Source organism: Morus notabilis, unplaced genomic scaffold, assembly GCF_000414095.1.
Source record: "Morus notabilis unplaced genomic scaffold, ASM41409v2 Scaffold1175, whole genome shotgun sequence".
Classification (NCBI taxonomy): domain Eukaryota; kingdom Viridiplantae; phylum Streptophyta; class Magnoliopsida; order Rosales; family Moraceae; genus Morus; species Morus notabilis.
This window is the reverse complement of record NW_010365976.1, coordinates 73,282-88,672: the sequence shown is the minus strand read 5'-3', so window position 1 is coordinate 88,672 and position 15,391 is coordinate 73,282. Positions and strand designations below refer to the sequence as shown.

General features: G+C 32.1%; 1 protein-coding gene across 2 annotated transcripts; it reads left to right on the top strand.

Annotated features, from left to right (window-relative positions):
* The first annotated feature begins 7,972 nt into the window (after positions 1-7,972).
* LOC21392775 (probable protein S-acyltransferase 16) lies at positions 7,973-12,964 on the top strand. 2 transcript variants are annotated; one of them, XR_002903193.1, is made up of 7 exons: positions 7,973-8,373; positions 10,773-10,865; positions 10,967-11,068; positions 11,253-11,330; positions 11,410-11,508; positions 11,613-12,058; positions 12,289-12,334. XR_002903193.1 is itself a non-coding variant. In XM_024172821.1 (7 exons), exons 1-7 carry the CDS (start codon positions 8,101-8,103, stop codon positions 12,400-12,402), a joined length of 855 nt encoding a protein of 284 aa, XP_024028589.1. In that variant the 5' UTR covers positions 7,973-8,100; the 3' UTR covers positions 12,403-12,964. The 2 variants fall into 2 exon arrangements, 1 of the variants encoding a protein (XP_024028589.1); XM_024172821.1 differs by having other exon boundaries at positions 11,613-11,708; positions 12,289-12,964.
* Positions 12,965-15,391: the final 2,427 nt, after the last annotated feature.

The following is a 15,391-nucleotide window of genomic DNA, read 5'->3' as shown; positions in this document are numbered from 1 at the left end:
TCCTCTCTCGTCGGCATTCGCGGTCCGGACTCAATACTTGAAGCACGACTACCCCTGGATCTAGAATTCTAATCACGACGCCTTACTCATCTCCGGTGTCGTAGTGTCCTCGCCGGCGCTGATCGCTCTCCATGAGGATTCCAACCGTTGTGATGCCGTCTTATTTGCGTGATTCGGACAGGTCGGGCCATCCTCGTTGAAGGTGAGCCGTGGCTTGAGCGGAGTCGATGATGTGCTTTCTTGGTGGAGCGAGGACCCACGCCGGAGACACACGAACGGGCAGCGGCGGAACCATCACGCTACCTACGCCATTCGGATCGCCGGAGCTATGACTTTGTGGAGGTGCTGGTGATGCAAACTTGGTTTGGGCAAATTCAGAGAGATTTGGTGGGTTGGTTTGGTGAATCTGTGATTTGGGGTTTGTTCGGTTGGTTTGGCTGTCATAGGAGAGGTGAGATGGTGATGATGGATGATGGTGGTGGTGGTGATGAGATGGTGGTATAGTGATGAAAATGGTGGACGGTGAGATAGTGGTGAAGAAGTGCTATTTGCTTATTGCACCGTTTTCTCCAGACATAGTTGAAACCAGATGGAAATATCCCGGTATCAAAATATTTCTCGGCAAAGGGAACAAAAAAAGAAGCGGACTTAAACCCAGAGGAGAGTTCTTCCAAGGTTGATTCTGCAAAATGCTTGGAAGAAGAGCCTGAATCAAAAACGAAAATGGGACCTTTCTCTTCAACTGAAAAAGGAGAAGATGACTCCAAATCTAGTGTCTCTTCATTTCCTTAGGGGGGTGCAGAGAAGTGCCAAATAAAGCGCGACCGTGAAGAGCTTTCAGTTGATTCGAAGTCGAATACAGATGAAACTAAGAAGCTACTTGACAGTCCAGGGAGAAAGAAAGTAAAAATTGAAGAGTGCTGGTGATTATAAACAACCAACAGTACTTGCATATTTTGGTAAAAAGTAATCATGGCTTGTGCCCCATATGCATAGGGGGATTTCGTGATGGTCAAGAAATTGATGACCTTTTTTTTTTTTTTTTTGTAATCTGTAGTTACAACTTACAAGCAGATCTGTTTTGGGCCTTTTGGCCAAGTTCAAATCGCTTTGTTGTGATTCTGCATTTCGTTTACCTATCAAACGGTGTATTTTGTGCCAACGAAAGCTGATCTTGAGCCATTTATGCTTTGTACGATTCTAATATTCGTTTTATGTAGAATTATTTCCTTTGTGTTCAAATGCGTGTGCGAATAAGGATTTCACACCAGATCTTCTAGAAAGAAAGAAAAAAGCAGTTTTGAAGCTTTACATCATGACTCTCAATATTTGATTGTCTTTGACTTGCACTAATTACAAAAGAAGCAATCTGTCTGTTCAAACAAGAGGACTATTGCGAGCCCTTATTACACAATTGATAGAAAAAGGAAGAAACCGCCCGAAGAAGTTGCAGTTTACAATCAACAAAGGGGAAACACCTGGGGACGTAGAAATGGCAAAGACCAATACACACCGTCAATCAACTGTGCATTTGGTGCCATCTTCGTTATGATTTTCCTTAGCATCCTTATAGGACCGGCCATGAATCCCCACTGCACCGCCGCGCGTGATCCAAGAGAGAAACCACGCCGCTTATTACCGAGTCGCACGGTGACGCCTCTCCGCCGCCTCAGCCGCCTTTTAGGGCGGCACCACCCGACCAACATGGTGGAATTTGAGAGCATGGATATGGTTATGTCACCCCTTCTCAACATTTCTTGGCTGACTTTTATTGTTTTGTGGCTGTGCTTGGTACTGTACTTTGTGAATTCTAGTTTGAATCCCGGTTTCTTTATATATCGTTGTGTTAAAGATGAATCAATGATGGAGGCGATAATAGGCAGCAGCAATTATAGCAATCATGAAGCTTTGAGGGCCTGATCAAATAGTGAAGTATAGTAGTACCCTACCAAGGAGAATCTATTCTATATTTTATGTTTGGTTTGTGGTAGCCATCATTAAAGAGAGTTCAAAAAAAAATTTAGGTGATGAGATCAAAGATGTACTTGTCATCGTAGAATCATATCAATATCAAATTTTTTTATTATTATTTGATGCTGACAACCTGAAAATATTAAATATTAAATCATTTTGGACTGTTCTAATTAAGTTCTTAATTATGATAAAGCTTTAAAGGTTTATCCTATAAATATTGGTGGGTTAGAGTTTAAAAATGAGTTATTGCAACAATAAGGTATATATGATTTGAATATCAAAGTTGGAATTTAATTTAGATATAGGCCCCGTTCATTTTACTGATTCGAGTTTATAATTTAAATTTTGTTATAATAAAAAGCTCTCATAAACAGTCACATTTAATTTTTTTGTTACAGTAAAAAATTTTCATATAAAATTACATCTCAATTCGAATTAAAAAATCAAATCAATGAACTAAACGTGTCTATATTTTGTGCGCTTCATTACAAAAGCAAAATCTCTAGGAACTTAATTTATCGGATATGGGGTTATAATTGCTGATAGATTTTGGGATGCAATTATTGTTTCCTACCAAGAAAAAAAAAAGTAAAAGCTATTAGTGTGTTTTCATTAAATTACTAATTAATTTCAGATGTATTATTAATTTTGTCTCAGCTTTTGCTCTTTGGCGCCTTGAATACCTAGAGTTTGTTTCCAATTGAAGGCATGTTTATGCCCACCTCACAAGACTCCTTTTATTAAAGAAAAAATTTTGTAACTTTTAAAAGTGTAAGTAATCATTGTATTGTTTAACAAATCGCCATTTTATTACAAATAAATTCTTCATTTAAAAAGCAGCTTTTGTTGTATTTACTGTATATGTGTGAATGATATGTTTCAACCATACTGTTTTATATTAAAATACGGTTAAACTTTCATAAATTAATGCTTTTAAATCATGAAAATTTATTAATTAATTAAAATATTATTTAATTAATATATTTGGATGAGTTTTCTAAGTCGGAACCAACCAACAATATAATTAAATTGAGATTATTAAATAATAGTTATCGAGTATTAATTTATCTAGGTTATTATGTATCATTTGTTAAAGACTCTTTGACAACTTTGGACTTCTTAGATTGAGTTCAGGTCTCGTTCAGTTTGTTGATTTGAATTTTCAATTTAAACTGAGATGTAACTTTATATGATAACTTTTAACTGTATTAGAAAAAGTTAGATGTGACTTTTTTGTGAGAACTTTTAACTGTAACAAAATTGGAATTAAAAATTCGAATCGGTGAAATGAACGAGACTTCAATGACTTCATAGTTCATACATCCATTCCAAACCATACAAAGCTCTAACACCAGTCTCACTCATGCAACAACATTTAAGAAAACTAGCTAGATAATAATAATAATAGGAGTTGTCTATAGTCCCCCAGTTTGAAAATGGGGGACTGTTTGTGCCATCATAACGGGGCCATGTACCAATTATAACTAGCTAAAAGCCTAGCGTAATTCTCTTATATTGAGTCGTAACAATTACTCTTTTGAAAACTAGAAGTCATTTTTAAACATGTAATAATAAATCACTGTCATGTACACCTGTCATGAATAATTATATGAAAATATTAAAAGACACATCAATAAACGATTGTCGTTTTTACTGTTAATATCAATCATTCAATCCTAACTGACTGTCATTTTAAACCTGAATAATATTGTTGTGAAGAATTACATCTGTCATGTTCTTTTTTTTATAGGCATATTTGATCATATATGAACATTTATTTAGAACAGTACATGACAGTGTTTTATTTGTCATATACTCAAAAATGACTTTTGATTCTTAAAATAGTAACTATTATGACTTAATACAAAAAAATTACGCTAATCATTTAATCGGTTATGTTAATTCTTTAACCTCCCCATAAAAATGGTGAGAGACCACAGAAAAACCATAATAAAACCAAAAATTGCGTGAAAAATTCATTATTTTTGGTAAGTAACTTGAACATTACCTTTGTTTCTTTCCGTTTTGAGGTATTTTGTCTATTACTTAAAGTCAACTTTAATGAATTGTTCTTTTCACATCTCGGTGGAGATAGCCAAACCAGAAAAAGCTTCATCCTCCGTTTTTTCAAATTTTTATTTTTATTTCTTTTGTTGTTCCCTCCTTATGATTTTTTTTTTTTTTACCATATCAACTTGAAGTAAACACATAAAAAACGTAACACTTCAAATTTAGGAATGTCGAACTTATTTTTATTTTAAATTTTAAACATCTAAATAAATGTTAATTATATAATAAAATTACTTATAATTATTTTAAATAACACTTAATTAATCGAACTTTATAAAAAAAACATGTATGATAGAAAGATTAGTTCAGATTTTTGTTAAGGAAAAAAATTACACATCTATGATAGAAAACGAGAGTAAATCTATATGAACAAAAAGAATACTCTAAATAAATATCAAAAAATGTCAAAATTTAGTACATATTATACTTGGAGATAAATTTATTGCCAAGTATAACATATATATTAAATTTAGTATCAAGAATAGCATCATATTGAAGAACGATTTTTCTATTGAAATGCTTTAATTTAACGTTGACGCACTAATTCAATATTACATTTGAAATGCTTTTATTGTGCATGAAAATTGGGATGAGTCAGTAGATGTGAAATTATTGTGTAAGTAGGATAGTAGAGATTCTTTCTTTTTTCTTTTTTTTCTTTATAGATTCTTATTGTTAAATTTTTTTACTATTTTTTTAGGAAGCTATAGAAAGTAGAATGAAGATAAAGATTTTCATAGTGTATCCTTTTTTTTATCTCGGAAACTAGACAATTAAATTGATTTAGGCAAATCACAAAAGAGTAATTATAATCTTTATCTATTTTCCCCCTTTTTTATATTCTTTGAATTTGAACGACTGTATTTTTAGGCCTTTTGTGATTATTGGGTCACTTCTTTTTTATAGATGTTTTTAATGATTTGAAGGTTAAAATTCATGAAAATCTATTGTCTTAGTGACAGTAATTGAAATGATTGATCACTATATAAATACAATGAGTATGTTTCAAGGAAAAAAATACTTAAATATACTTAAGAAAATACCATCTGAACCAAAGTGAAAAAAAAAGCTAAAACAATTATAAAATAGCCCAAACCATATATATAATGACGAGAAAGAAGCAATGATCTTTTATTGTTCAGCATTTCCATGACCAAAATTTGTTTAAAAAAATATATAATTCATATATAAATGTTATTTGGAAAAGTTGGCGTCTTGATGGTAAATGTGGTGGATAATTTCAGGCAAAAAAAAAAACAAATAAAACAACTTAAAAAAAAAAAGTTATGACAAAAAAGAAAAAATACAAGTGAAGAAGAGAATAATAAATCATCAAAATCAAATAAACAAAAACAGAGAGAGAGAAAATCATGTTTAGTTGTAGAAAGAACAACATATATCAACCATCAATAAATTACTACAACAACATGTATCAACTATTTCCGCATTCTCTCAATGCAACTACAATATTTATCTTTCTAATGAACTTTATATTATTGACGTAACTGAAGTTATATACGGTGTTTAATTTGAAAACAAAGGCACGTGCTTCTGCACGTGCCACTCTTTACTAGTAAACTTAAAAAGTGTCGATATATTTCTTTTAGATTAATTACAAAAATTCTCCCTAAATTATACTTTTTGTAACACTTTACTCTTTAATTTTTAAAACGTAATATTCGTTCTCTTAAACAATAAAATACTAACAAAAAACCTCATTATTTAAGTTTTTAACTGAAATTGACATTTAATTTTCTATTTTGATAATTATATAGTTTAAAACTTAACTTAAATATTCAAACAAAAAACTTTGTAAATTTTTTCATTCTACAAAAAAAAAATCATTTAATTTGTAACTTACATTCAATTAATAATGGATATATAATAATTAAAAGTTTAAATTTAAATTAGTTTTAATTTTAAACTAAATTTTAAACCATTGAACTACCAAAATAACAAATTACATGTCAATTTCCCTTAAAAAGCCAGAATTGAAGGGTTTTTTTTATTAACATTTCATTGTTCAGGGGAAATAGATGTTACGTTTAAAAAATTATGAGGTAAAGTGTTATAAGGGGTATAGTTCAGGAAAATTTTTGTAATTAGTCCTTTATTTTTTGGCTATTTTGTATGAATACCCCTGAATTTTTTAAATTGAGCAATTTAGTCCCTAAAATTTTTTTTCCTGATAATCAACCCTCAGAACTTTTAATTTTTAGCACTTTTAGTTATTGTTGCTCAAATTTGTTAAAATTTTGATAGTTTTTCATGCCAAACTTACAAGTGACAGCCTAAAAAGTGCATTGATGATATTTTTATTTGATATTAATAAAATTTTATGTTAAAATTTAGATTAAAGTTTAAGTTATAATTAAATTAAGTTCAAGTTTTTAAATGTATTTGTATTGAAACTAAACAAAAATGAACATCACTGCCCTTATTAGACTATCATTTGCAAGTTAAGTGCAAAAAACTATCAAAATTTAATAAATTTGAGCAACAAGGGTTGAAAGTGCCAAAAACTATAAGTTCGGGGTGTTCATTGCCAGGGAAAAAAATTTAAGGACTAAATTGTCAAATTTAAAAAATTTAGGAAGTGTTTGTACAAAATACCCATTTTTAAAGGGCGTAAGTGTTATTTTCAACCAAAAAAAATAATCCAAAACCTCATTTGCTCCTAAAATTAGAACTTTTACTCTTCTTTTTCTTCTTTCTCCTCCTCTTTGTCCTCCACTTCCTTCTTTTTTCACAAAAGTGCTCTTGCTAAAATTTTTTATAAAGAGCTACTTTCATTTCTAAAACCTGATTCGAGTGAAATTTATTTCAAACTACAAATCAAACTATAATTACTGAAATAATAAGTCAATTGTGATAGCATCCATTGATGTTTAGTATATGCGTGAATTATTTTTAATGAATTGAGTACTGATTTGAAGTCTCGTGGATTGTAAAATTATTATAATTACTTAAATGATAATTAACTTCAAGTTATTAGAGAGTTTAGAGATGGTATTTGGATACATATTTACATATTATTATTTGGAAAATGATTACGCATGTTTATATCCCAATTCCCAAAATGTGAAATATTATTATTTTTAAAAAAAAGTTAAGTAGGATGTGATGAATTATTTTTGTAATTTCAGTTGGTCCTTATAAAATTTATTAGATTAATTCTATAAATGGTTTTCAAATTTTTCTCTCAATTTCACTTGAACCTCTGCCTTTTACAACATTCCCAACTTAACTTAATAATTAGTTTGTTTTAGTTTTAATCCTTTCAAAATTTAGTAGAATGTTATTTTATATTTTACGTTAAAACTACATGTTTTTTTTTTGTGTTCTATCAGCATAATGTTATTTTTTTCTCAGTAGTACTGTAATGTTTTCAATATCTAACTAATAAAAATGACTAAAATTGAAATAAACCAATAGATCAGAATTAAGTTTAACACATTTTAAAAGTTAAGAATTAATCCCACAAATATTTCCTAATTTACATAAATTAGAGTTATAGATTAATGACTAACTATAAGACGTTTTAAATGTCCCTTCTAATATAGAGAGTACCTCAAGTACCGTTTACGTGATTAACCATTTAGAACAAATATAAAATTAGCCCCCTTTTTTCTATTTGTAAAACTCATTAACCCAAATTTATTTTCTATTTGTAAAACTCATCATTGTAAAAAGAAAAAAAAATTATGATTCAAAATTATTTTTAATTTATATATATTTTTTTAAAAAAATATTATAACAAATTATGAATTAAGATTCAAATCATAAATCTCATACCAATCCCCCATTCAAGTTTTCAAAAAAAAAAAAATTTTAAAAAATAAAGAAGGCCCCATTTAAGTAAAACGACACGCAACGGCACCATCTAGATTAGTCACCAACCTGACCTCCAACCAAACTCGACCATTTTTCTTTTATTTTTCTCTTCTCCGTACCATTTCTATTCCCAGCTAAAACTCGTTCATTCCCAAAACCGATCTCCCCGGGGACGCCGTCGTTTCGCGACGCCGGTGGTATCCTCCGACGTCGTTTCCCACGATGAAGCGGAAGTCCAGATTCTCACTTCCCGTAAGCGTCGTCGTTTTGGTCATCGCCTACATATACTTCTCCACGCTTTTCGTCTTCGTCGACCGCTGGTTCGGCCTAACGACATCCCCAGGGATCATAAACGCCGTCGTTTTCACCGCCGTCGCCGCCATGTGCGTCTTCAGCTACACCGTTTCGCTATTCACGGATCCGGGTCGGGTCCCCTCCACTTACATGCCCGACATTGAGGATTCCCAAAACCCTATACACGAGATCAAGCGCAAGGTATTCGAACGCGCGCGCGCGCGTGCGCACACGCACACACACAACACACCCACACACCCACACACACACACACACATATATATATAAGGATTTGATATTTTTCCTGTTTTATTGCTTTTCTTTTGCTAAATTTAGGGGTTTCAGTTTTATGTTTGTTTGTTTAGTTCTTGTCAGGAGATCTATTCCATGAACTGGTGTTAATGTTGCTAGCTGATGTAGAAAAAATGGGAATTTGTTAAAAAAAACAGTTTTGATTTTGGTTGTTGTTTGGTGAAATCTCATAAGGGAGTTAGAATAATGGAAAGTTAAAAAAAACAGTTGAAATGAATTTGAGTGATTTGGATAAGTGGTCCTCCAATAAACGATTATAACAAAATTAATTGTATAGAAAAAAAGCATGATTTATCAAAAAATGGGAAATTTAGATCAATGTAAATAGCAGTAGACTGTGATATATATGCGTTTATACAAATATCTTATGAAGGGTGATTGTATAAGCAATCCAATTTTCAAACAAACTCATAATATTGGTAAGTGGTAATAAATTGGTGAATGCTGCTTTCACTGGCCTTGATTAGAAATAGGTAATAGAGGAAGGAGGGATAGGGGTGGGAGGATTAGTGGATGGAATTTAAGACCTATGGTTGTTTGGTAAGAGAGATTAGAGGAGGGAATGTATTTGATGAGGGATTCAAAATCTTCTGCTCGACTCCAATTTTGATGTTTTCGTAGTTTGAAGGATTGGAGTAGTTAATGTACACCAAACACAATGAGAGGAAAAGTTTTCCACTTTCTCACGGGAAGTGTTGTTCCAATTGCGACCGTCATTTTACTTTTCTTTTACGAGAGGTGTCGTTTTATGCGACCGCTCGTTTTATTTATTTTACTTGTATTTATCTCCTAACTTTCTTTTAATCTATTATTATTACTTTTTAACTATACTTTTACGTAATCACTAAGTGTATGCCCGTACACCTTTTAAGTAAGGGATTCTTTTATTTCACAAGGAAAGCCCGCCCTACAGATAGAAGTTGCTATCTCTACCGTCTATCTAATCCAAAGATAGTGTATATGACGTAGGTAGTCCATAGTTGTTAAGTGTTCAATCAAAAAAGGTGGTTGTTAAGTGTTGCTTCTCGCATATTTACAACCTCCAAGTTGTTTGATGCCATTTTTGGAGTCTTAAAATTTTGTTTTTATTTGAAATTCAGTTTCCAATTCAATAACTCAGACCCAAGGATGGTAATATTTTCAATAACTTTCGATCTCCTACAAGAATCTTAATCATTTACTTGGGGATTAGATCTTTTCAACAAGGTCGAGTAGCACAGTCCTTAAAGTCGTATCACGGTGTCCATTTTCTCCAAGTTACTCTATTCTCCAAATTGTACACATTTTCTTAATAAGAAAACTTCCATTATTAGATAATGATCAAATACACGGGTAAGAGGATAAGGTGTCTTCTAAAAAAAAAGGAACAAGAGCAGAAAGGAAAGCAACATCAAAGAACACTTCCCATCCAAGAGCGAAAATCTGAAACATGAAATTTAGTGACTGATCACATCTCTCTAATTAAGAACAATTAGTGAAAAAGGAAAATCTTTACTCTTTTCCGTGGAGACCGATAGAGATGCTGGCAATTTTGCCTTTTCGAACAAGACTGTCATGCCTATTCCCTTATTTTCAAATGTCCTTGTACTGCTTTTCATTTAAATCGTCCAGAACAAAGAGATTACCATACACCTCCATAATACTCTGCACATCTTAATTGTTTGCCATTTCAAGATCATATACATTATTGGCCAACTTATTTCTTCTTTCTTGCTGTGAAAAGACTCATTTTCGATATTTTGTAATTACACGATCTGGTAACTACTCAATATCTGTTTTTTTCTTTCTTGCCAGAGAAACTATAGATGCTGTAATGCACAAATTTATACTATAATAATTCGAGGGAACAAGCCTGAAAGAATCTATGTCTAGTCAAAACCGTCTTTTTCAAAATATAATAATAATAATAATAATAATAATAATAATAATAATAATAATAATGTACTTCTTATGGATTCATAGGATTCATCGTTTCTATTTTATATGGTATATCCTAGAGAATAAGAAAAACTGTCTTTTAGGTTGATATTGTCTTTCCTTTTTCTTGATATTCTGTTTTGGGATTGGGTCAGCTATGATATTATGTAGCTATGGTACCTTGCCCTTAGTTAAAGTATTTTATAATTTGATACTAAATCTGCAAATGGTATATGTGTTTCTAGGATAATTAATTTGGTATTAACTATATACTATTCCTGCAAAGCTTTTGTAAATTCTACCGGCTGAATTTGGTTCACTAGTTTTGTTGATTTTGGGACATGATTTGTGTACGGAATGTCTCTTTGCAGGGTGGTGACTTGAGGTATTGCCAGAAATGTTCTCACTATAAACCACCTCGTGCACATCATTGTCGTGTGTGCCAAAGATGTGTTTTGCGAATGGTATGCATTTATGTTTGTGTTTGTGTTTGTGCGTGTGCACATATTCACGTCTCCATAATGTCCTGGCTAATATGTTAAAAGTGCTGTCTTTTGATTGGAAGGACCATCATTGCATATGGATAAATAATTGTGTCGGCCATGCAAACTATAAGGTCTTCTTCGTCTTTCTTGTTTATGCTGTAATTGCTTGCATCTATTCCCTGGTATGTTCTGAAGTCTCTACATTTATCACAAAAGCTTTCTTCCTCGTATATTTGATTTCTTAAGTTCAGCCTCCTCCTCCTCTCTCTATCTCTCTCTCTCAGATAGCAAAAATTTAGATAACTTTTGTTTCTTTCCTGTATATTTTCATATATAATTGCATATATTTTGCTTTCGTGTTTTCAGGTGTTGCTCGTGGGTAGTCTTACTACGGATCCTCAAAATGATGAAGAGCAAAGTGTAGACTCTTTTAGAACAATATATGTAATGGCAAATTGCTATATGTTTTCTCGAGTTCAAACCTATTTTATTAGACATTTTGCTCATCATTTTATCTTTGCAGGTGATTTCTGGGATGTTGCTCATACTCTTAAGCGTGGCGCTGAGTGTTCTCTTAGGTTGGCATATCTACCTAGTTTTGGAAAACAAGACCACGATTGAGGTTACTAGGAATTAGCATTTTGATATCATTGTTCTGTTTAATGGCGAATCTGACATACCATTCAGAATATTAGTTTATCAGCTTTTTTCTCTACTTTTTGGCAGTATCATGAAGGAGTGAGAGCAATGTGGCTTGCGGAGAAAGGAGGACAAGTCTATTCACATCCTTATGATCTTGGTGCATATGAAAATCTAACGACGGTATTGTTCATTTTCCCCCTTTGCCCTGCTCATGTAATGAAGACATACTTTTTAATTACATGTGAGAAACTGTAACATCATAAATTTGGTTCACTTAAATTGAATATTTTGACAATTGAAATTTTAATAGCCCAAGGGGTTCATTGAGCAAAGCATTCCAGTTTGTTGCATCTGGGTGTCCAGGTTCCTTTGCGTCGCATCAAGGACATCAAGTTTGAGTCAGATTTTGCTAGATTTTTCTACTTACAGAGTTTTAGTAGTGTGTTCTCTGGCAGGAATTTTTTTCTTAGGACATAATTGTATCGTGCAGTTTGGCCTTCATCATTTGCCTGGATGAAGTTGATTGCAATGTGAGCCATAAACCCTTCTTTCTTCTGTTGGGGGAAGTTAGAGAGCTTCTGTTGGGGGAAGTTAGAGAGTTTATCGCCAGTTCACACTTATTTTCATTTTTATTTTTCTGAAGTCATTCCTAATGGTTCGAAAATGTGTGAATATTTGTGTTTGTGGTCTTCGATTATGCTTGTAGATCTTGTTTTATCTGATTCTCATGGCCTTGGATATCTATCTTGGATCACTTCAGGTACTGGGTCCAAGCATCTTCAGATGGATGTGCCTTGCATCGGGACATATTGGATCTGGCCTTCGTTTTCGTACTGTCTACGAGTATTCAGCTGCTGAATCGCTGCCAAAATGAAGTTCTTTCGTCTTTCTCGAGTTCGTGTTGGCGACCCCAATACTTTGAATCGTGGAGAGGTCGATGAGGCTGACCGTGCATGACAATGTCTTTGCAGTCCTTTTCAAAAGTCCGGGCACGTAGGCTTTGCTTTTTGAGTACGAGAGAAAAGAGCTCTCATCTGTTTCCTACGCAGGAAAATGGTCTATGATTTCATTGCTGCAATGCCATCTAAGGAATGGAATTCAGTTTGAGGTTGTCAAGGGCCGAAGCTAAAAATTGTCGAAAGAAACTTAATTTAGGATAGGTGAATTCTTTACAGAAGTTTTTTTTTTTTTTTTTCCGTAATTTTATTTTATTTTTTCTCATTTGCCCTCTTCTTTTGGCATTCACCATGGAAGAGTTTAATGGCGTGGCAAGTTTTGATAGGTTTATGTACAAAGAGGGAATCACCCTTGGAGCTCGACCAACACTAACGATAGTTGTTAATGTAAAGTAGATTTTCAAAGTTCTACAGGAGTGAACGTTCATGTGTAACTCTGAAGAGTTGTAAAACGCTAAAATCTAATATGTAACCTTTAAAGAGAAATATTAACTTGTAGTGCTTCATTTGTTTGTTAATTGTTCAAAACAGAGGCTTGGTGGGTCAACTTTCTCCGCGGCCGAATAGCCATTGAAATACCAATTGAAGCTAATCTAAATTAAATTGCCTTAAATTGCCTCAAAATCAAGAGAAAATTGTTGAATTTATATTTACAGTGCATGATTTTAAATTTTTATTCTTTAGTCTTGGTTAATATTAGACTAAAAATGATATTAATTAGGAGTAAGGATAAAAATCTAGACTTGTACATTTTAAAAATATTTGTCTATTTATTCTCTTAATTAATCTCAAGTGAAAGGCGGAAGCTAAAGGAAAAATGTTTGAGCAAAAGAGCAAAATATTTAGAAACTTTATTGAATCATCACAAATTAGCTTGCACAATTTGCACAAATTAGTATGCACGTATCAAAAATTTGTATTTAAACCTCCTTGTTTGTAGAAAACATCTTCCGGACTCAATGATACAAAGCTTTAACAGTTCCTAAGTGCCATGAATCACTCTAAATTCGTAGATTTAACTATGACCAACTTCTAGCGTATATTGCAAGGTTATTTGAATTGAATTTAATCTAGGTCATTCATAAGATTTGATATAGGATATGAAAAGATGTTATTAGTAGGGTACTAGGGTTTGTTTTAAATGGTCAAATATTTCATCAATTTTACTTACTTTTTCAACGTATTTTACACATTTACCCCTTAAATTTGTATGATTTTAACAATTTGCTCCATAAACTTTTAGTTTTAACAAGTTGCCTTTTCAATTTGTGCAATTGTTGCAATATGCCCCAATTTAATGATGATTGTGTTAAATTAGTGTCGGAAAAATACGTTAATAAAAAGTTCTAACATCTCAATTCAAATGTAACATAAATATTTCAACTCCACAACTTTTAATCCCTTAATTATAATAAAAAATTTGAGCAAATTTAATAAAATGGAGTATAATGTAACAATTTTACGAGTTTGAGGGGCTGATTGTCAAAATTAGATGTTTAAGGGGCCATTTATTAACTGCGCCTAAAACTCCATTTTTCATTTTGATTTAAATTTGGCTAAATTTAATGTTCATAGACATGTTATGCTAAGTGTCAATACCTTATGACACCTATTACACTAGGGTCCAGATTTATTATTCTTATTTTGTTGTTTTATTAGTTGTTCTTTTACTATTTCGTGTAAGGGACTGAAACTGTTAAAAACTGAAAGTTCAGTTATTAATATGTCAAAATTAAAAATTTAAAGACTAAAATGTAATTATGCTTAAAATTCATGGATCTATAGTGTTAATAACCCTTAAATTCAACAATATCACAAAATGAATTAGAACTAAAAAGAAAAAAATACATAAACAATTAATTAAGGTGTCAAGATCAACTAGAGAGACTAGGGCAATGAAATATACATAAAGGATATATGTGTAAGTTTACGATAGTCTATTTCGATTTCACGCGTGAATGGAATTGTGAGTGACTCCAATTCTAATTTTATAACTAAGTATAAACAACTTATTCTAACTCAAATTGCTTATTTTGATTGTCTGTGTCATTCCAAATGTTACTCGCCAATTTTTTGCTTCAAAAAATTTAACCTATTTTACTTATTTTACCTTTAGTTTTAATTTTAGATACAATAAAAGACCTATGATTTAGTTCGTTTATTCGGTTTTTTAATTCGAATTTAAATATGATTTTATATGAGAGTTTTTTTATTATAACAAAAAAAGTTAGATATAACTGTTTCTGAGAACTTTTTATTGTAATAAAATTCGAACTCTAAACTTGAATCAGTGAGATGAACGGGGCCTAAAAACCCTGAAATTCTCTCACCTTTCTCTTTGACAACACTCTCTCTCTCTCACACACGTTCTCTCTTCCCTCTCTCCCCCTCTTTCTCGATTTTCTCTCTTTCTTGCCTCGCTCGCTTCTCTCTCTCACTCATTTTGCTGGTGCTCTCTCTACCTTTGACGGTCTGCAACCCTTTATCGCTGGAGATTGTCGGCTAGAGCATAGGAATCGACGGCAGATCTTAAGAGGAGAAAGGAGGTCGAATAGAGAGAGAAAGGAGGTCGAATAGAGAGAGAAAGGATATTTTTGAATTTTTAAGGCCCCTTTAATTCGCTAATTTAAGTTTTTAATTAGAATTAGATGTAATTTTATATGAAAATTTTTTATTGTAATAAAAAAATTAAATATAATTATTTTTATGAATTTTTTATTATAATAAAATTCATAATTAAAATTTAATTCGGTAAAAATAAACGGGTTATATTTGTTTTCCAAATATAATCGTGCGAGTAAGGGCCCAGCAAAGAAAGGACACGCGCGCTACACCACGTGAAGGGAGAGTGTACTTGTATTAAATAAAAACTGACTCACGCTCTCTCTCGATCACTAATAATCACGC